At 53.2% G+C, this 22696-nt stretch overlaps 1 protein-coding gene across 2 annotated transcripts in view; it reads left to right on the top strand.

Moving 5' to 3' along the window:
* The first annotated feature begins 362 nt into the window (after positions 1 to 362).
* The window catches only part of LOC138511162 (uncharacterized), a 390240-nt gene continuing 367906 nt past the window's right edge, over positions 363 to 22696 (top strand). For both annotated transcript variants that reach the window (XM_069626668.1, XM_069626669.1), the window contains exon 1: positions 363 to 510. In XM_069626668.1, the coding sequence (XP_069482769.1) occupies positions 421 to 510 (90 nt within the window). In that variant the 5' untranslated portion in view covers positions 363 to 420. The remainder of the gene's footprint in view (positions 511 to 22696) is intronic.

Here is a 22696-nt window from a genome sequence, read left to right on the forward strand (position 1 = left end):
AGCAGCAGGGGAGGGAGACTTGCCTCCATGTCTGACCATGCCTGGCCTGTCTCTGCTTGGCTCTACCCAGCAGCAGCAGGGGAGGGAGACTCGCCTTCATGTCTGACCATGCTTGGCCTGTCTCTGCTTGGCTCTAGCCAACAGCAGCAGGGGAGGGAGACTCGCCTCCATGTCTGACCATGCCTGCCCATGCATATATCGCTGCCTGGCTGCAAAGCCTCATAGTTAGTTCCTGGAATTGCATAATCGCCTCTTTCCTCTGTGCTTAGCGTCCTGGATGCTAGTTTCCAGCCCCACTCCCCCTTTCCCTCTTCTGCCATTTACCTTTTTTTTATGCGGTGTCTTTTTGAATTGCAGGGATCCGCCAGCCACAGGACACAGCATTCCCAGACCCTGCAGGCGTGACGCTGGGCGGCCACCATGGGCAACTACTGCGTTACCGTCGTCAATGAAACCCAGTACGAGATGAGCTACTGTTTCGCCTACGCAGGGAGCGAGGGGAATATTCAGGTGAGTAGTCAGCGCGGTAGGTAGCTGAGTGGGTTCATGTGCTGCTGCTGTCACCAGACTACGTGAGTGAGCGCGAGGTTAAAAAGTAGTCCTTCACAATATGCCATTGCCCCAGTAGTGCTTTTCCTGCGGAAACCCCTGGCCTCGGATGCTTTACCTGACTTTTCCCTGATAAGTCCTCATAGCAGGCCCCGTCAGAGGTACCAGGGCTCGCGGATGGGGTCATGGGATGAACACATTAAAGCTAGTGTTAAGGGACACTTTTCTTCAAGAGCAACACAAACCCAGGGAATGCCAGAGGCACAGGCTGGGGTTCCCTGTCCTTCCCACTCCACCTCCATGGGGCAAACCATTCACTCACAGTCTCTGGGGTCGAAGTGCCTGCACTTCCTTCCTGGTCTAAGTGCCTGCACTTCCTTCCTGGTCTAAGTGCCTGCACTTCTTTCCTGCGTCACATATGGCTTTAATAATTTCCAGATGCCATAAAATGGTTCAAGACCTTTTATGAGCAGTCTCCCAATCTGTACTTTCTTGTTCGATGGCCAAATCTAATGGGGTTCCCTAACTGGCCCCTCAACCTCCTGTAGGCCCCCTCCACCAGACCCTACCCAGGAGTCTCTATTCTCCAGACTAAAGATCGCCCGCCCTTACTTTCTGATCTCTTCCACACTTCCGGTGGAGTCCTAGGGACCGATGCCTCTTCTATCTGACTTCCTCCGGAAGTTCCAAAGGGTACACCACCCTTCCACAAAAATCAGCACTGCAAGTTCCAGGATGGGTGTGTAAATTCACTCCCTCTCCCCCTGACCTTATCCCTTGCACCTCTGCCTCCTGGGCCACTACTCCCTCCTTATCCCTTCCCCTTTCGTCTTCCTAGGACTCCCACTTTCTCTCTCCGTCCCCTCGTCTCCCCTCATCTGCCCCCACTCTTCTACTCCCTGCCTCTCCCACAGAACCAACCTCCCCTACTACCTCTACTCTCACCATCCCTCACACTCCCACTCACTCTATTTCCCACACCCATACCGCACTTACCTCCCACAATCACACACTCACTTTCTATGCTTGGTGCCACCCACTGTCACAGCCTCCACTTGCCCCACAATCACACACTCGCTTGCTATGCTTGGTGCCACCCACTGTCACAGCCTCCACTTGCCCCACAATCACACACTCGCTTGCTATGCTTGGTGCCACCCACTGTCACAGCCTCCACTTACCCCACAATCACACACTCACTCTTGATGCTTGGTGCCACCCACTGTCACAGCCTCCACTTACCTCACAATCACACACTCACTCTCTACTTGGTACCACCCACTGTCACAGCCTCCACTTACCCCACAATCACACATTCTCGATGCTTGGTGCCACCCACTGTCACAACCTCCACTTACCCCACAATCACACACTTGCTCTCTGTGTTTGGTGCCACCCACTGTCACAGCCTCCACTTACCCCACAATCACACACTCACTCTTGATGCTTGGTGCCACCCACTGTCACAGCCTCCACTTACCCCAGAATCACACACTCACTTGCGATGCTTGGTACCACCCACTGTCACAGCCTCCACTTACCCCACAATCACACACACTCTCGATGCTTGTTACCACCCACTGTCACAGCCTCCACTTACCCCACAATCATGCACTCACTCTTGATGCTTGGTGCCACCCACTGTCACAGCCTCCACTTACCCCACAATCACACAATCACTCTTGATGCCACCCACTGTCACAGCCTCCACTTACCCCACAATAACACAATCACTCGCAATGCTTGGTACCACCCACTGTCACAGCCTCCACTTACACCACAATCACACACTCACTTTTGATGCTTGGTGCCACCCACTGTCACATCCTCCACTTATCCCACAATCACACACTCACTCGCGATGCTTGGTACCACCCACTGTCACAGCCTCCACCTACCCCACAATCACACACTCTCAATGCTTGGTGCCACCCACTGTCACAGCCTCCACTTACCCCACAATCACACGCTCACTCTTGATGCTTGGTGCCACCCACTGTTACAGCCTCCACTTACCCCACAATCACACACTCACTCGTGATGCTTGGTGCCACCCACTGTCACAGCCTCCACTTACCACACAATCACACTCTCGATGCTTGGTGCCACCCACTGTCACAGCCCCCACTTACCCCACAATCACACACTCACTCTCCATGCTTGGTGCCACCCACTGTCACAGCCTCCACTTACCCCACAGTCACACACGCTCGATGCTTGGTGCCACCCACTGTCACAGCCTCCACTTACCCCACAATCACACACTCACTCTCCATGCTTGGTGCCACCCACTGTCACAGCCTCCACTTACCCCACAATCACACACTCACTCTCCATGATTGGTGCCACCCACTGTCACAGCCTCCATTTACCCCACAATCACACACTCACTTGCTATGCTTGGTGCCACTCACTGTCAAAGCCTCCACTTACCCCAAAATCACACACTCGCACTTGATGCTCGGTGCCACCCACTGTCACAGCCTCCACTTAACCCAAAATCACACACTCGCTCTCTATGCTTGATGCCACCCACTGTCACAGTCTCACCTTACCCCACAATCACACACTCCCTCTCTATGCTTGATGCAACTCACTGTCACAGTCTCACCTTACCCCACAATCCCACAGTCCCTCTCTATGCTTGGTGCCACTCACTGTCATAGCCTCCACTTACCCAACAATCACACACTCGCTCACTATGCTTGGTGCTACCCACTGTCACAGCCTCCACTTACCCCACAATCACACACTCTCGATGCTTGGTGCCACCCACTGTCAAAGCCTCCACTTACCCCACAATCACACACTCGCTCTCTATGCTTGGTGCCACCCACTGTCACAGCCTCCACTTACCCCACAATCACACACTCGCTCGCTATGCTTGGTGCTACCCACTGTCACAGCCTCAACTTACCCCACAACCACACACTCACTCTCCATGCTTGGTGCCACCCACTGTCACAGCTTCCACTTACCCCACAATCACACACTCGCTCGCTATGCTTGGTGCCACCCACTGTCACAGCCTCCACTTACCCCACAATCACACACTCACTCTCCAAGCTTGGTGCCACCCACTGTCACAGCCTCCACTTACCCCACAATCACACACTCACTCTTGATGCTTGGTGCCACCCACTGTCACAGCCTCCACTTACCCCACAATCACACACTCACTCTCTATGCTTGGTACCACCCACTGTCACAGCCTCCACTTACCCCACAATCACATAGTCGCTCGCTATGCTTGGTGCCACCCACTGTCATAGCCTCCACTTACCCCACAATCACACACTCACTCTCCATGCTTGGTGCCACCCACTGTCACAGCCTCCACTTACCCCACAATCACACATTCTCGATGCTTGGTGCCACCCACTGTCACAGCCTCCACTTACCCCACAATCACACACTTGCTCTCCATGTTTGGTGCCACCCACTGTCACAGCCTCCACTTACCCCACAATCACACACTCACTCTTGATGCTTGGTGCCACCCACTGTCACAGCCTCCACTTACCCCAGAATCACACACTCACTTGCGATGCTTGGTACCACCCACTGTCACAGCCTCCACTTACCCCACAATCACACACACTCTCGATGCTTGTTACCACCCACTGTCACAGCCTCCACTTACCCCACAATCACGCACTCACTCTTGGTGCTTGGTGCCACCCACTGTCACAGCCTCCACTTACCCCACAATCACACACTCACTCTTGATGCCACCCACTGTCACAGCCTCCACTTACCCCACAATAACACAATCACTCGCAATGCTTGGTACCACCCACTGTCACAGCCTCCACTTACACCACAATCACACACTCACTCTTGATGCTTGGTGCCACCCACTGTCACAGCCTCTACTTATCCCACAATCACACACTCACTCTTGATGCTTGGTGCCAACCACTGTCACAGCCTCCACTTACCCCACAATCACACACTCACTCGCGATGCTTGGTACCACCCACTGTCACAGCCTCCACCTAACCCACAATCACACACTCTCAATGCTTGGTGCCACCCACTGTTACAGCCTCCACTTACCCCACAATCACACACTCACTCTTGATGCTTGGTGCCACCCACTGTTACAGCCTCCACTTACCCGACAATCACACACTCACTCGTGATGCTTGGTGCCACCCACTGTCACAGCCTCCACTTGCCACACAATCACACTCTCGGTGCTTGGTGCCACCCACTGTCACAGCCCCCACTTACCCCACAATCACACACTCACTCTCCATGCTTGGTGCCACCCACTGTCACAGCCTCCACTTACCCCACAATCACACACTCTTGATGCTTGCTGCCACTCACGGTCACAGCCTCCACTTACCCCACAATCACACACTCACTCTCCATGCTTGGTGCCACCCACTGTCACAGCCTCCACTTACCCCACAATCACACACTCACTCTCCATGATTGGTGCCACCCACTGTCACAGCCTCCATTTACCCCACAATCACACACTCACATGCTATGCTTGGTGCCACCCACTGTCACAGCCTCCACTTACCCCAAAATCACACACTCGCTCTCGATGCTTGGTGCCACCCACTGTCACAGCCTCCACTTAACCCACAATCACACACTCGCTCTCTATGCTTGATGCCACCCACTGTCACAGTCTCACCTTACCCCACAATCACACACTCGCTCTCTGTGCTTGATGCAACTCACTGTCACAGTCTCACCTTACCCCACAATCACACAGTCACTCTCTATGCTTGGTGCCACTCACTGTCACAGCCTCCACTTACCCCACAATCACACACTCTCGATGCTTGGTGCCACCCACTGTCAAAGCCTCCACTTACCCCACAATCACACACTCGCTCTCTATGCTTGGTGCCACCCACTGTCACAGCCTCAACTTACCCCACAATCACACACTCGCTCGCTATGCTTGGTGCTACCCACTGTCACAGCCTCCACTTACCCCACAATCACACACTCACTCTCTATGCTTGGTACCACCCACTGTCACAGCCTCCACTTACCCCACAATCACACAGTCGCTCGCTGTGCTTGGTGCCACCCACTGTCACAGCCTCCACTTACCCCAAAATCACACTCGCTCTTGATGCTTGGTGCCACCCACTGTCACAGCCTCCACTTAACCCACAATCACACACTCGCTCTCTATGCTTGATGCCACCCACTGTCACAGTCTCACCTTACCCCACAATCACACACTCGCTCTCTATGCTTGGTGCCACTCACTGTCACAGCCTCCACTTACCCCACAATCACACACTCGTTCACTATGCTTGGTGCCACCCACTGTCACAGCCTCCACTTACCCCACAATCACACACTCTCTATGCTTGCTGCCACCCACTGTCAAAACCTCCAGTTACCCCACAATCACACACTCGCTCTCTATGCTTGGTGCCAGCCACTGTCACAGCCTCCACTTACCCCACAACCACACACTCACTCTCCATGCTTGGTGCCACCCACTGTCACAGCCTCCACTTACCGCACAATCACACACTCGCTCGCTATGCTTGGTGCCACCCACTGTCACAGCCTCCACTTACCCCACATTCACACACTCACTCGTGATGCTTGGTGCCACCCACTGTCACAGCCTCCACTTGCCACACAATTACACTCTCGATGCTTGGTGCCACCCACTGTCACAGCCCCCACTTACCCCACAATCACACACTCACTCTCCATGCTTGGTGCCACCCACTGTCACAGCCTCCACTTACCCCACAATCACAAACTCTCAATGCTTGGTGCCACCCACTGTCACAGCCTCCACTTACCCCACAATCACACACTCCCTCTTGATGCTTGGTGCCACCCACTGTTACAGCCTCCACTTACCCCACAATCACACACTCACTCGTGATGTTTGGTGTCACCCACTGTCACAGCCTCCACTTACCACACAATCACACTCTCGATGCTTGGTGCCACCCACTGTCACAGCCCCCACTTACCCCACAATCACACACTCACTCTCCATGCTTGGTGCCACCCACTGTCACAGTCTCCACTTACCCCACAGTCACATACTCTCGATGCTTCGTGCCACACACTGTCACAGCCTTCACTTACCCCACAATCACACACTCACTCTCCATGATTGGTGCCACCCACTGTCACAGCCTCCACTTACCCCACAATCACACACTCACGCTCCATGATTGGTGCCACCCACTGTCACAGCCTCCATTTACCCCACAATCACACACTCACTTGCTATGCTTGGTGCCACCCACTGTCACAGCCTCCACTTACCCCACAATCACACACTTGCTCTCTATGCTTGGTGCCACCCACTGTCACAGCCTCCACTTACCCCACAATCGCACACTCGCTCTCCATGCTTAGTGCCACCCACTGTCACAGCCTCCACTTACCACACAATCACACAGTCGCTCGCTATGCTTGGTGCCACCCACTGTCACTGCCTCCACTTACCCCAAAATCACTTGGTGCCACCCACTGTCACAGCCTCCACTTAACCCACAATCACACACTCGCTCTCTATGCTTGATGCCACCCACTGTCACAGTCTCACCTTACTCCACAATCACACACTCGCTCTCTATGCTTGATGCAACTCACTGTCACAGTCTCACCTTACCCCACAATCACACAGTCGCTCTCTATGCTTGGTGCCACTCACTGTCACAGCCTCCACTTACCCCACAATCACACACTCACTCACTATGCTTGGTGCCACCCACTGTCACAGCCTCCACTTACCCCACAATCACACACTCTCAATGCTTGGTGCCACCCACTGTCAAAGCCTCCACTTACCCCACAATCACACACACTCTCGATGATTGGTGCCACCCACTGTCAAAGCCTCCACTTACCCCACAATCACACACTCGCTCACTATGCTTGGTGCCACCCACTGTCACAGCCTCCACTTACCCCACAATCACACACTCTCGATGCTTGGTGCCACCCACTGTCACAGTCTCCACTTACCCCACAATCACACACTCACTCGCAATGCTTGGTGCCACCCACTGTCACAACCTCCACTTGCCCCACAATCACACAGTCTCGATGCTTGGTGCCACCCACTGTCACAGCCCCGACGTACCCCACAATCACACACTCACTCTCCATGCTTGGTGCCACCCACTGTCACAGCCTCCACTTACCCTACAATCACACACTCTCGATGCTTGGTGCCACCCACTGTCACAGCCTCCATTTACCCCACAATCACACACTCACTCTCCATGCTTGGTGCCACTCACTGTCACAGCCTCCACTTACCCCACAATTACACACTCTTGATGCTTGGTGCCACCCACTGTCACAGCCTCCACGTACCCCACAATCACACACTCACTCTTGATGCTTGGTACCACGCATTGTCACAGCCTCCACTTACCCCACAATCACACACTCTGGATGCTTGGTGCCACCCACTGTCACGGCCTCCACTTACCCCACAATCACACACTCACTCTTGATGCTTGGTACCACCCACTGTCACAGTCTCCACTTACCCCACAATCACACACTGACTCGCGATGCTTGGTGCCACCCACTGTCACAGCCTCCACTTACCCCACAATCACACAGTCTCGATGCTTGGTGCCACCCACTGTCACAGCCCCGACTTACCCCACAATCACACACTCACTCTCCATACTTGGTGCCACCCACTGTCACAGCCTCCACTTACCCCACAATCACACACTCTCGATGCTTGGTGCTACCCACTGTCACAGCCTCCACTTACCCCACAATCACACACTCACTCTCCATGCTTGGTGCCACTCACTGTCACAGCCTCCACTTACCCCACAATCACACACTCTCGATGCTTGGTGCCACCCACTGTCACAACCTACACTTAGCCCACAATCACACACTCGCTCTCCATGATTGGTGCCACCCACTGTCACAGCCTCCATTTACCCCACAATCACACACTCGCTCTCTATGTTTGGTGCCACCCACTGTCACAGCCTCCACTTACCCCACAATCACACACTCGCTCACAGCCTCCACTTACCCCAAAATCACACACTCGCTCTCGATGCTTGGTGCCACCCACTGTCACAGCCTCCACTTACCCCAAGTTCACACCATCGCTCTCGGTTCTTGGTGCCACCCACTGTCACAGCCTCCACGTAAGCCACAATCACACACTCACTCTTGATGCTTGGTGCCACCCACTGTCACAGCCTCCACTTACCCGACAATCACACTATCGCTCTTGCTGCTTGGTGCCACCCACTGTCACAGTCTCCACTTAACCCACAATCACACACTCACTCTTGATGCTTGGTGCCAGTCACTGTCACAGCCTCCACGTACCCCACAATCACACACTCACACTTGATGCCACCCACTGTCACAGCCTCCACTTACCCCACAATAACACAATCACACCCAATGCTTGGTACCACCCACTGTCACAGCCTCCACTAACACCACAATCACACACTCACTCTTGATGCTTGGTGCCACCCACTGTCACAGCCTCCATTTACCCCAAAATCACACACTCACTCGCAATGCTTGGTACCACCCACTGTCACAGCCTCCACCTACCCCACAATCACACACTTCAATGCTTGGTGCCACCCACTGTCACAGCCTCCACATACCCCACAATCACACACTCACTCTTGATGTTTGGTGCCACCCACTGTTACAGCCTCCACTTACCCCACAATCACACACTCACTTGCGATGCTTGGTGCCACCCACTGTCACAGCCTCCACTTACCCCACAATCGCACACTCTCGATGCTTGGTGCCACCCACTGTCACAGCCTCCACTTACCCCACAATCACACACTCGCTGTCCATGCTTGGTGCCACCCACTGTCACAGCCTCCACTTACCCCACAATCACACACTCACTAGTTATGCTTGGTGCCACCCACTGTCACAGCCTCCACTTACCCCAAAATCACACACTCGCTCTCGATGCTTGGTGCCACCCACTGTCACAGCCTCCACTTACCCCACAATCACACTATCGCTCTCGGTGCTTGGTGCCACCCACTGTCACAGCCTCCACTTAACCCACAATCACACACTCTCAATGCTTGGTGCCACCCACTGTCACAGCCTCCACATACCCCACAATCACTAACTCACTCTTGATGCTTGGTGCCACCCACTGTTACAGCCTCCACTTACCCCACAATCACACACTCACTTGCGATGCTTGGTGCCACCCACTGTCACAGCCTCCACCTACCCCACAATCACACACTCTCTATGCTTGATGCAACCCACTGTCACAGTCTCACCTTACCCCACAATCACACACTCGCTCTCTATGCTTGATGCAACCCACTGTCACAGTCTCACCTTACCCCACAATTGCACAGTCGCTCTCTATGCTTGGTTCCACTCACTGTCACAGCCTCCACTTATCCCATAATCACACAGTCGCTCGCTATGCTTGGTGCCACCCACTGTCACAGCCCCCGCTTACCCCACAATCACACACTCGCTCTCTCCATGCTTGGTGCAACCCACTGTCACAACCTCCACTTACCCCACAATCACACACTCACTCTCTTTGCTTGGTGCCACCCACTGTCACAGCCTCCACATACCCCACAATCACACACTCACTCTCTATGCTTGGTGCCACCCACTGTCACAGCCTCCACTTACCCCACAATCACACACTCGCTCTCTATGCTTGGTGCTACCCACTGTCACAGCCCCGCTTACCCCACAATCACACACTCTCTCTCTATGCTTGGTGCCACCCACTGTCACAGCCTCCACTTACCCCACAATCACACACTCGCTCTCTATGCTCTGTGCCACCCACTGTCACAGCCTCCGCTTACCCCACAATCACACACTCGCTCGCCTTGCTTGGTGCCACCCACTGTCACAGCCTCTGCTTACCCCACAATCACACACTCGCTCTCCATGCTTGGTGCCACCCACTGTCGGAGCCTCCGCTTACCCCACAATCACATACTCGCTCGCTATGCTTGGTGCCACCCACTGTCACAGCCTCCACTTGCCCCACAATCACAAACTCGCTCTCTATGCTTGGTGCCGCCCACTGTCACAGCCTCCACTTACCCCACAATCACGCAATCGCTCGCTATGCTTGCTGTCACCCACTGTCACAGCCTCCACTTGCACCACAATCACACACTTGCTCGCTATGCTTGGTGCCACCCACTGTCACAGCCTCCACTTACCTCACAATCACACACTCACTCTCTATGCTTGGTGCCACCCACTGTCACAGCCTCCACTTGCCCCACAATCACACACTCGCTTGCTATGCTTGGTGCCACCCACTGTCACAGCCTCCACTTATCCCACAATCACACAATCGATCGCTATGCTTGGTGCCACCCACTGTCACAGGCTCCACTTGCACCACAATCACACACTCGCTCGCTATGCTTGGTGCCACCCACTGTCACAGCCTCCACTTACCTCACAATCACACACTCACTCTCTATGCTTGGTGCCACCCACTGTCACAGCCTCCACTTGCCCCACAATCACACACTTGCTCGCCATGCTTGGTGCCACCCACTGTCACAGTCTCACCTTACCCCACAATCTCACAGTCGCTCTCTATGCTTGGTGCCACTCACTGTCACAGCCTCCACTTATCCCATAATCACACAGTCGCTCGCTATACTTGGTGCCACCCACTGTCACAGCCACCCCTTACCCCACAATCACACACTCGCTCTCTCCATGCTTGGTGCAACCCACTGTCACAACCTCCACTTACCCCACAATCACACACTCACTCTCTTTGCTTGGTGCCATCCAATGTCACAGCTTCCACTTACCCCACAATCACACACTCGCTCTCTGTGCTTGGTGCCACCCACTGTCACTGCCTCCACTTACCCCACAATCACACACTCACTCTCCCTGCTTGGTGCCACCCACTGTCACAGCCTCCACTTGCACCACAATCACACACTCGCTCGCTATGCTTGGTGCCACCCACTGTCACAGCCTCCACTTACCTCACAATCACACACTCACTCTCTATGCTTGGTGCCACCCACTGTCACAGCCTCCACTTGCCCCACAATCACACACTTGCTCGCCATGCTTGGTGCCACCCACTGTCACAGTCTCACCTTACCCCACAATCTCACAGTCGCTCTCTATGCTTGGTGCCACTCACTGTCACAGCCTCCACTTACCCCACAATCACACACTCGCTCTCTATGCTCTGTGCCACCCACTGTCACAGCCTCCGCTTACCCCACAATCACACACTCGCTCGCCATGCTTGGTGCCACCCACTGTCACAGCCTCCGCTTACCCCACAATCACACACTCGCTCTCCATGCTTGGTGCCACCCACTGTCGGAGCCTCCGCTTACCCCACAATCACATACTCGCTCGCTATGCTTGGTGCCACCCACTGTCACAGCCTCCACTTGCCCCACAATCACAAACTCGCTCTCTATGCTTGGTGCCGCCCACTGTCACAGCCTCCACTTACCCCACAATCACGCAATCGCTCGCTATGCTTGGTGTCACCCACTGTCACAGCCTTACTTGCACCACAATCACACACTTGCTCGCTATGCTTGGTGCCACCCACTGTCACAGCCTCCACTTACCTCACAATCACACACTCACTCTCTATGCTTGGTGCCACCCACTGTCACAGCCTCCACTTGCCCCACAATCACACACTCGCTTGCTATGCTTGGTGCCACCCACTGTCACAGCCTCCACTTATCCCACAATCACACAATCGATCGCTATGCTTGGTGCCACCCACTGTCACAACCTCCACTTACCCCACAATCACACACTCGCTCGCTATGCTTGGTGCCACCCACTGTCACAATCTCCACTTACCCCACAATCACACTCTCGCTCTCTATGCTTGATGCCACCCACGCTCACAGTCTCACCTTACCCCACAATCACACACTCGCTCTCTATGCTTGATGCAACCCACTGTCACAGTCTCACCTTACCCCACAATCACACACTTGCTCTCTATGCTTGGTGCCACTCACTGTCACAACCTCCACTTACCCCACAATCACACACTCGCTCGCTATGCTTGGTGCCACCCACTGTCACAGCCTCCACTTACCCCAAAATCACACACTTGCTCTCTATGCTTGGTGCCACCCACTGTCACAGCCCCTGCTTACCCCACAATCACACACTCGCTCTCCATGCTTGGTGCCACCCACTGTCACAACCTCCACTTACCCCACAATCACACACTCGCTCGCTATGCTTGGTGCCACCCACTGTCACAAGCTCCACTTACCCCAAAATCACACACTCGCTCTCTATGCTTGATGCCACCCACGCTCACAGTCTCACCTTACCCCACAATCACACACTCGCTCTCTATGCTTGATGCAACCCACTGTCACAGTCTCACCTTACCCCACAATCACACACTTGCTCTCTATGCTTGGTGCCACTCACTGTCACAACCTCCACTTACCCCACAATCACACACTCGCTCGCTGTGCTTGGTGCCACCCACTGTCACAGCCTCCACTTACCCCAAAATGACACACTTGCTCTCTATGCTTGGTGCCACCCACTGTCACAGCCTCCACTTACCCCACAATCACACACTCGCTCTCCATGCTTGGTGCCACCCACTGTCACAGCCTACACTTACCCCACAATCACACACTCACTCTCCATGCTTGGTGCCCTCCACTGTCACAATCTCCACTTACGCTCCGCTGTGACCACGACGCCTCGCACCGTTTCCATGGTTACCCTTAAATGCACAACTATTTTCTCCGCGAGCACGCTGAATGCTGCACTCACGGCTGAAACGTTCTGCAATCCGCTGGGTAAGTTGTGTTACTTCCCAGCTACTTTGAATCTTAATGTCAGTTATACTCGGTTAGGGTGATTTCTTTTGACCATAAAACTACGATATATTACAGATCTTCACGTTTTGCTCGTACCTGACGAGGCTATCCAGGCGTTCTTTGATTCAATTAAGGTATGCAGTGTTTGTAAGCTCGTATTATAACTCACGCAATACTTAGTACAGCAGAATACTAATTGAATTGCTTCTTTCTTTTCTTCAATTTCCCAAACGGATGTGTTTCACGAATTGGTATGTGTTTTCATTTGTTATACATGTGTTTGAATGCATTTTGCGATCATTGTTAAATGTTAAATATAATTGTTAAATTTAATTGTTAACATAACAGATATGAAATATCATGTTGTGCTGTAATACTGCCCTGATGAAGGTTTTTACCGAAATGCATTGGCACTGACATCTTAGTATTATGGGCAATTTTCGATGGATGCTCTATGTGTTATCTAAAAAGAAGATTTTCATCATTTAATATTTCAGAAATGTGCATTAAACATTTTCTGTCTTTAAATCATCGAATTTGCATTTCTGATACCATTAGTGTTGAACTAAGATACAGCAACCATTTATTGGGGCTAACTGAGAAGGGCCTTTCCTAATAAAGTGAAGTCACTTTATTTTTTGGATATAACAATCTCCACTTACCCCACAATCACACACTCGCTCTCTATGATTGGTGCCACCCACTGTCACAGCCTCCACTTACCCCACAATCACACGCTCGCTCTCTATGATTGGTGCCACCCACTGTCACAGCCTCCACTTATCCCACAATCATACACTCACTCTCCATGCTTGGTGCCACCCACTGTCACAGCCTCCACTTACCCCACAATCACACACTCACTTGCGATGCTTGGTACCACCCACTGTCACAGCCTCCACTTACCCCACAATCACACACACTCTCGATGCTTGTTACCACCCACTGTCACAGCCTCCACTTACCCCACAATCACACACTCACTCTCCATGCTTGGTGCCATCCACTGTCACAGCCTCCACTTACCCCACAATCACACACTCACTCACCATGCTCGATGCCACCCACTGTCACAGCCTCCACTTACCCCACAATCACACACTCACTCTCAATGCTTGTTACCACCCACTGTCACAGCCTCCACTTACCCCACAATCACACTCTCGCCCTCCATGCTTGATGCCACCCACTGTCACAGCCTCCACTTACCCCACAATCACTCTCGATGCTTGGTACCACTCACTGTCACAGCTTCCACTTACCCCACAATCACACACTCGCTCTCTGTGCTTGGTGCCACCCACTGTCACTGCCTCCACTTACCCCACAATCACACACTCACTCTCCCTGCTTGGTGCCACCCACTGTCACAGCCTCCACTTGCACCACAATCACACACTCGCTCGCTATGCTTGGTGCCACCCACTGTCACAGCCTCCACTTACCTCACAATCACACACTCACTCTCTATGCTTGGTGCCACCCACTGTCACAGCCTCCACTTGCCCCACAATCACACACTTGCTCGCCATGCTTGGTGCCACCCACTGTCACAGTCTCACCTTACCCCATAATCTCACAGTCGCTCTCTATGCTTGGTGCCACTCACTGTCACAGCCTCCACTTACCCCACAATCACACACTCGCTCTCTATGCTCTGTGCCACCCACTGTCACAGCCTCCGCTTACCCCACAATCACACACTCGCTCGCCATGCTTGGTGCCACCCACTGTCACAGCCTCCGCTTACCCCACAATCACACACTCGCTCTCCATGCTTGGTGCCACCCACTGTCGGAGCCTCCGCTTACCCCACAATCACATACTCGCTCGCTATGCTTGGTGCCACCCACTGTCACAGCCTCCACTTGCCCCACAATCACAAACTCGCTCTCTATGCTTGGTGCCGCCCACTGTCACAGCCTCCACTTACCCCACAATCACGCAATCGCTCGCTATGCTTGGTGTCACCCACTGTCACAGCCTCCACTTGCACCACAATCACACACTTGCTCGCTATGCTTGGTGCCACCCACTGTCACAGCCTCCACTTACCTCACAATCACACACTCACTCTCTATGCTTGGTGCCACCCACTGTCACAGCCTCCACTTGCCCCACAATCACACACTTGCTTGCTATGCTTGGTGCCACCCACTGTCACAGCCTCCACTTATCCCACAATCACACAATCGATCGCTATGCTTGGTGCCACCCACTGTCACAGCCTCCACTTGCACCACAATCACACACTCGCTCGCTATGCTTGGTGCCACCCACTGTCACAGCCTCCACTTACCTCACAATCACACACTCACTCTCTATGCTTGGTGCCACCCACTGTCACAGCCTCCACTTATCCCATAATCACACAGTCGCTCGCTATGCTTGGTGCCACCCACTGTCACAGCCACCGCTTACCCCACAATCACACACTCGCTCTCTCCATGCTTGGTGCAACCCACTGTCACAACCTCCACTTACCCCACAATCACACACTCACTCTCTTTGCTTGGTGCCATCCACTGTCACAGCCTCCACATACCCCACAATCACACACTCACTCTCTATGCTTGGTGCCACCCACTGTCACAGGCTCCACTTACCCCACAATCACACACTCGCTCTCTATGCTTGGTGCTACCCACTGTCACAACCCCCGCTTACCCCACAATCACACACTCTCTCTCCATGCTTAGTGCCACTCACTGTCACAGCCTCCGCCTACCCCACAATCACACACTCGCTCTCTATGCTCTGTGCCACCCACTGTCGGAGCCTCCGCTTACCCCACAATCACATACTCGCTCGCTATGCTTGGTGCCACCCACTGTCACAGCCTCCACTTGCCCCACAATCACAAACTCGCTCTCTATGCTTGGTGCCACCCACTGTCACAGCCTCCACTTACCCCACAATCACACAATCGTTCGCTATGCTTGGTGTCACTGTTAGGCGGAAACCTGTGCCGTTCCCTCTGGGACCACTGCAAAAGATTTAGGACTACAGGCGTTGGCGGTGAACCCACTTGGTAGCAGTCTGCACCACACAGATTCACGTGGTAGATGTGGCTGAGCAGTCAGACTTCTCTCAAGAAAAGTTGAGAAGTATGTGGAGTATTCAAAATAGGGCAATTCTTCACAGCAAGGCAAGCAAACACGCAACGAGGCTTAGCGTAAAGATATTAAGGTATTTATTTTATAACAGAACATCTATGAAAAACACTAAAGCAAATCACGGCAAACAAATCAAACACAATTACTCTACGAGATAGAAAAACGATCAATCCCCCTAGAGGAATATCGACAACTCTAGGTTCTACTGGTATCAATTATTTTCAGACAGAGGTGTATACCTCAACCTAGATGACACTCGATTATTGGTTAGGACGGGAGAGAAAAAGACAGGCTGGTTATGCAGTCAACACAGTTCAATCCTACGCGGATACAATGCAAGGTATGAAGGCAAGAATCGCAATAGATCATAAAGTTCAGAGGCCAGGCCCACTCGGAGAGAGGCAAGACGCGATGTCCCAAAAAGTCTCTAGTGGAGATGCATTCAAGTCTTATAACAAATTGTTCTTGGTAGGTTGAACCAGTTCAGAACGAAGAAGGATAAAAGCTTGGAGGCGACCCAACGGAACGGAGGGGATTAAGACACCTCACTCGAACCGATCGAAAGGGAAGCCAGGCGGACACGGTACCTTGTTGTGGAGGGCAGCTCCGGCGGGGGCAGTTGTTCCTGGTGGTGGATGCACGTCGGGTCTTTGCAAAGAGTAGAGATGCTCTCGTCGTCGAAGAAAAGTGAAGTCTGGTGCACCACCAGGGAAGAGACCAGCCGCGGAGTGCTCCGTCACAAGGCACCACCTTTTGGCCGCGGTTCAGGGGTAGTGACTATCCGGTTGCCGGGGTGCTCTGCACGGGCAATTCGACCACTGCGTCCTGAGGCGAATAAAAAGCAAAGGAGACTGGTTGTTCCCACCAGTCAGGGGAAGAGACTCTCCGGCAGGGAGATCTCCTCTGTCGTCGGGAAGTGGTGAGTCGGCTCAGCAGGGCTCCACCGGAGGTGTCGTCGTTGCAGGTCGGCTCAGCGTTACCCTCGTCGGATTCTTAGGTCCTGTGGCGACTTCTGAAGATCCAGTCCCAAAAGCCCTGCTTTTATGCAGAAAACCCCCATTCATTCAGCCTAGCTGTCAATCAACACATGCTAAGTGGTGAGCGGGAACGCTCACCACCTGGGTCAATCACTCCAGAGTGCGACCTGAGTTGGCAAGGCAACTCGGTCCAGGGTGCCTAAACCCCCTCCCACACCCTTGTGGTAACCCAGACAGAATGGCACCACTTTGGAGGGTCTCTGTACAGAGGCCCGCCAAAAGTGGAACAAAGGGCTCGACCTTTGGTTTAGGAGTCACAGAGACGAACACAGACGCCATTTTAAAAACCGAGTTCTGGCAGAAAATACCCTCCGATAAACTTATTCAAGATAAGGAGACCGGGGGTACGTTAGAGATTAACGAGGAAAAGAGTCAATCTCTAACAATGGGACCAAACCCATAGGGTTATGTTCGGGGTCGAACATAACAAGTAGTTTCCACTGCCACCAGCCAAAACTCAACGAGGGGGGTGGGGACAGTGCCCCCTCGAGTAACAGATCTAGGAGTAATCGAATTACCCCTACTAGTACGTCCACAATAAGATGGTTTGTACTAGCTCTGTTAGTAAATTTAGGTCTAGTAAAGCCAATGGTGACTTTACATGCCCGTTGCGACAGTAGTCAGTCCCCGGATATGGAGTCTATGGTGGAGGTCCGCTAGGTCGCCCCAGTGTTACAACACGTAGGGTGCGGTGTAACACACATAGAAAAACATATGAGACCCTATGGAGTAAAAGACCCTATAGCCCATCGAACACATTGACATTTCAAAGGAATTACACACATACATGTCCAAGAGTGGGAGAAAAGAGTCTCACTCTTGGCAGGATGGAAAAAAACAAACTCCAGAAATCCAGCAAAGCTGCTGGGGGACTCACTAGGTTAGGAAATTCAGCCTAAACAGAGAATTCTCCCTAACAGTCACCCACTGCCACAGCCTCCACTTGCCCCACAATCACACACTCGCTTGCTCTGCTTGGTGCCACCCACTGTCACAGCCTCCACTTATCCCACAATCACACAATCGATCGCTATGCTTGGTGCCACCCACTGTCACAGCCTCCACTTGCACCACAATCACACACTCGCTCGCTATGCTTGGTGCCACCCACTGCCACAGCCTCCACTTACCTCACAATCACACACTCACTCTCTATGCTTGGTGCCACCCACTGTCATAGCCTCCACTTGCCCCACAATCACACACTCGCTCCCTATGCTTGGTGCCACCCACAGTCACAGCCTCCACTTACCTCACAATCACACACTCACTCTCTATGCTTGGTGCCACCCACTGTCACAGCCCCCACTTACCCCACAATCACACACTCGCTTGCTATGCTTGGTGCCACCCACTGTCACAGCCTCCACTTACCCCACAATCACACACTCATTCTCCATGCTTGGTGCCACCCACTGTCACAGCCTCCACTTACCCCACAATCACACACTCACTCTTGACGCTGGGTGCCACCCACTGTCACAGCCTCCACTTGCCCCACAATCACACACTCGCTCGCTATGCTTGGTACCACCCACTGTCACAGCCTCCACTTACCCCACAATCACACACTCTCGATGCTTGGTGCCACCCACTGTCACAGCCTCCACTTACCCCACAATCACACACTTGCTCTCCATGTTTGGTGCCATCCACTGTCAAAGCCTCCACTTACCCCACAATCACACACTCACTCTTGATGCTTGGTGCCACCCACTTTCACAGTCTCCACTTACCCCACAATCACACACTCACTTGCGATGCTTGGTACCACCCACTGTCACAGCCTCCACTTACCCCACAATCACACACTCACTCTTGATGCTTGGTGCCACCCACTGTCACAGCCTACACTTAACCCACAATCACACACTCTCTCTCCATGCTTGGTGCCACCCACTGTCACAGCCTCCACTTACCCCACAATCCCAATGTCACAGCCTCCGCTTACCCCACAATCACATACTCGCTCGCTATGCTTGGTGCCACCCACTGTCACAGCCCCTGCTTACCCCACAATCACACACTTGCTCTCTATGCTTGGTGCCACCCACTGTCACAGCCTCCACTTACCCTACAATCACACTCTCGCTCTACATGCTTGGTGCCACCCACTGTCACAATCTCCACTTACCCCAAAATCACACACTCCCTCTTGATTCTTGGTGCCACCCACTGTCACAGCCCCCACTTACCCCACAATCACACACTCACTCTCCATGCTTGGTGCCACCCACTGTCACAGCATCAGCTTACCCCACAATCACACACTCGCTCTCCATGCTTGGTGCCACCCACTGTCACAGCCTCCGCTTACCCCACAATCACGCACTCGCTCTCCATGCTTGTTGCCACCCACTGTCACAGCCTCCGCCTACCCCACAATCACACACTCGCTCTACATGCTTGGTGCCACCCACTGTCACAGCCTCTGCTTACCCCACAATCACACACACGCTCGCTATGCTTGGTGCCACCCACTGTCACAGCCCCTGCTTACCCCACAATCACACACTCGCTCTCCATGCTTGCTGCCACCCACTGTCACAACCTCCACTTACCCCACAATCACACACTCGCTCGCTATGCTTGGTGCCACCCACTGTCACAGCATCAGCTTACCCCACAATCACACACTCGCTCTCCATGCTTGGTGCCACCCACTGTCACAGCCTCCGCTTACCCCACAATCACACACTTGCTCTCCATGCTTGATGCCACCCACTGTCACAGCCTCCACTTACCCCACAATCACACACTCACTCTCCATGCTTGGTGGCACCCACTGTCACAGCCTCCACTTACCCCACAATAACACACTCACTCTCCATGCTTGATGCCACCCACTGTCACAGCCTCCACTTACCCCACAATCACACACTCACTCTCAATGCTTGTTACCACCCACTGTCACAGCCTCCACTTACCCCACAATCACACTCTCGCCCTCCATGCTTGATGCCACCCACTGTCACAGCCTCCACTTACCCCACAATCACTCTCGATGCTTGGTACCACCCACTGTCACAGCCTCCACTTACCCCACAATCACACACTCGCTCTCTGTCCTTGGTGCCACCCACTGTCACTGCCTCCACTTACCCCACAATCACACACTCACTCTCCATGCTTGTTGCCACCCACTGTCACAGCCTCCACTTATCCCACAATCACACACTCGCTCTCTATGCTTGATGCCACCCACTGTCACAGCCTCCACTTACCCCACAATCACACACTCACTCTCCATGCTTGGTGACACCCACTGTCACAGCCTCCACTTACCCCACAATCACACACTCACTCTCCATGCTTGGTGCCACCCACTGTCACAGCCTCTTCCGCACTCCACTTTGCTAAGAGTTGTGGTTCTGCTTGGCTTTGGTGAGTCGCATGCTCTTTGCCTTTTCGTGCTTGTTGAGCTTGCCAGGGTCTGCTGTGATTCTTTACTACCGCACGGCCCTCTGGAACCTGTGCTCCTGAAATAAAACAAAGAGACTGCTGGCCATAAACGAGTCTGTAAGGGATTGGGGATCAACAGTGGTCTGAATGTCAACATGCAATGCATATTTAGGGGGATCAGTACTGTAGGGTAGGATTGGCTCTGGTATACACTCTGGTAAGCCGCTTACCCCAGCGTTGAGACAGGCTTTTTGTGTCTAACTGGGAGACTGGGTGCATTTGGTGCTGGGCTAGCGTAGAGGCAGGCAGCGCCCGCATTGGGTCCAACAATGCAGTGCTTTTCAGCAGTGCCGACTGATTATGGGCTAAATGCGCAGGGGACAGCAGGAGATGTGGGGTCAGTGGTGCTGCAGGGCTCAGCGGCCTCAGGTATGGAGAAGCAGAGACTGGCCATTTCCAGTGCGCAGGCTTGGCTGCATGAGATCGGGGTACCACAGCAGCAACGGCTTGGAGAGCAAGGATGCTGGTAACCAGGCAGGCAGCGTGAAGCTGGGGATGCTAGAAGACTAGGCAGATCTCAGATACGTAGATGGCAGAGCTTCGGCATCGGCATTCAGCCGCACTCGGAGATGCCGAGGGCGTCAAGCATCAAGGTCGTAAGGACTGCAGAGGTTACCCTTGAAGCAGCTAGGAATGTTTCTAAAGTGCCCAAACTGGCATCAAGGTGGTTTGGAGATACAGGGGAGCAAGTAAGTCATGTTCTGCACTTCTCTGCCAGTAAGGATAGTAGAGCACAGTGTTTGTAGTTTCCCAGCTCGTCGGCTTCCATGGAGGGTATTTTAAGGTGAGGTTTGATGTCCACACATCTCAGATCCCAGGTAATGTGGTCTAGTTGTAGTGCAGCATTATAAAAATCCCAGGAGAGTGAGGCAGGGAGGGAGGGGTAGCTGTCAGGTATTTGGCATTTCACCCTTTTCATTTGAAAGGGATGAGGTCCTTGGTTGGCCCCACCTCTTGCATTTTCTGTTCTTCGATAACGGCAAAGTGAAGCACTGCCGACAAAATTAAAGCAGCGGTTTACTTTGCAATGCTGAGCCCCAGTAACTTAGTTTCAGCACCTGCGGACTGGACAAAATCTTAGGGGCCTCTCACTGGCCCCAGAACCCTCTAATTCCCCTGTTTCAACTAAGTTGTACCATTATCATTCCTTTCAATGGAACATTTTTATTAAAGCATCCTTTTGTTTACTTAATGGAGGCTATTTGGAGCCTTTGCTGAAAGTAAAAATAATGGATCTCCTGCTGCTGGCAGAGATTGAGGGATTTACAGGCGTGGATTTCCACCACTTGGAAGGCAATGCAAGCACCTTGAGGATGCCCACATGACATTTAAAATGTGCCTCTGCTTCCCCTCAACTGGCCCAGGCAGCTTTGGAAGAGGGCACGGAGAGGTGGCACCTTAACCTGGTGGGACAGGCCTATCCCAGTCCTTGGGATAGTCATTGGATGTGAGAGAGGCCGGGCACTTCTAGAAGTTGCCCTTGCATTGGGGTGTGTGTGTGTATGTTTGCATGGGATTTATAAAGCGCACACCTAGTTGGGAAACAACAGAGCGTCGGGCATTGGGACGCACCGGGGGTTACAAGCAAGGGTGCAGGGTTAGAAGAGGAGCTGGGATGGTTAGGGGGAGGGGGAGGAGGAAGCATGGAGCTCCAGAGTAGTAGTACGGATGGTGGAGTGAGCAGCGACTG

The sequence above is a fragment of the Ambystoma mexicanum genome, chromosome 6p (assembly GCF_040938575.1).
Source record: "Ambystoma mexicanum isolate Mex_15411 chromosome 6p, UKY_AmexF1_1, whole genome shotgun sequence".
NCBI lineage: Eukaryota > Metazoa > Chordata > Amphibia > Caudata > Ambystomatidae > Ambystoma > Ambystoma mexicanum.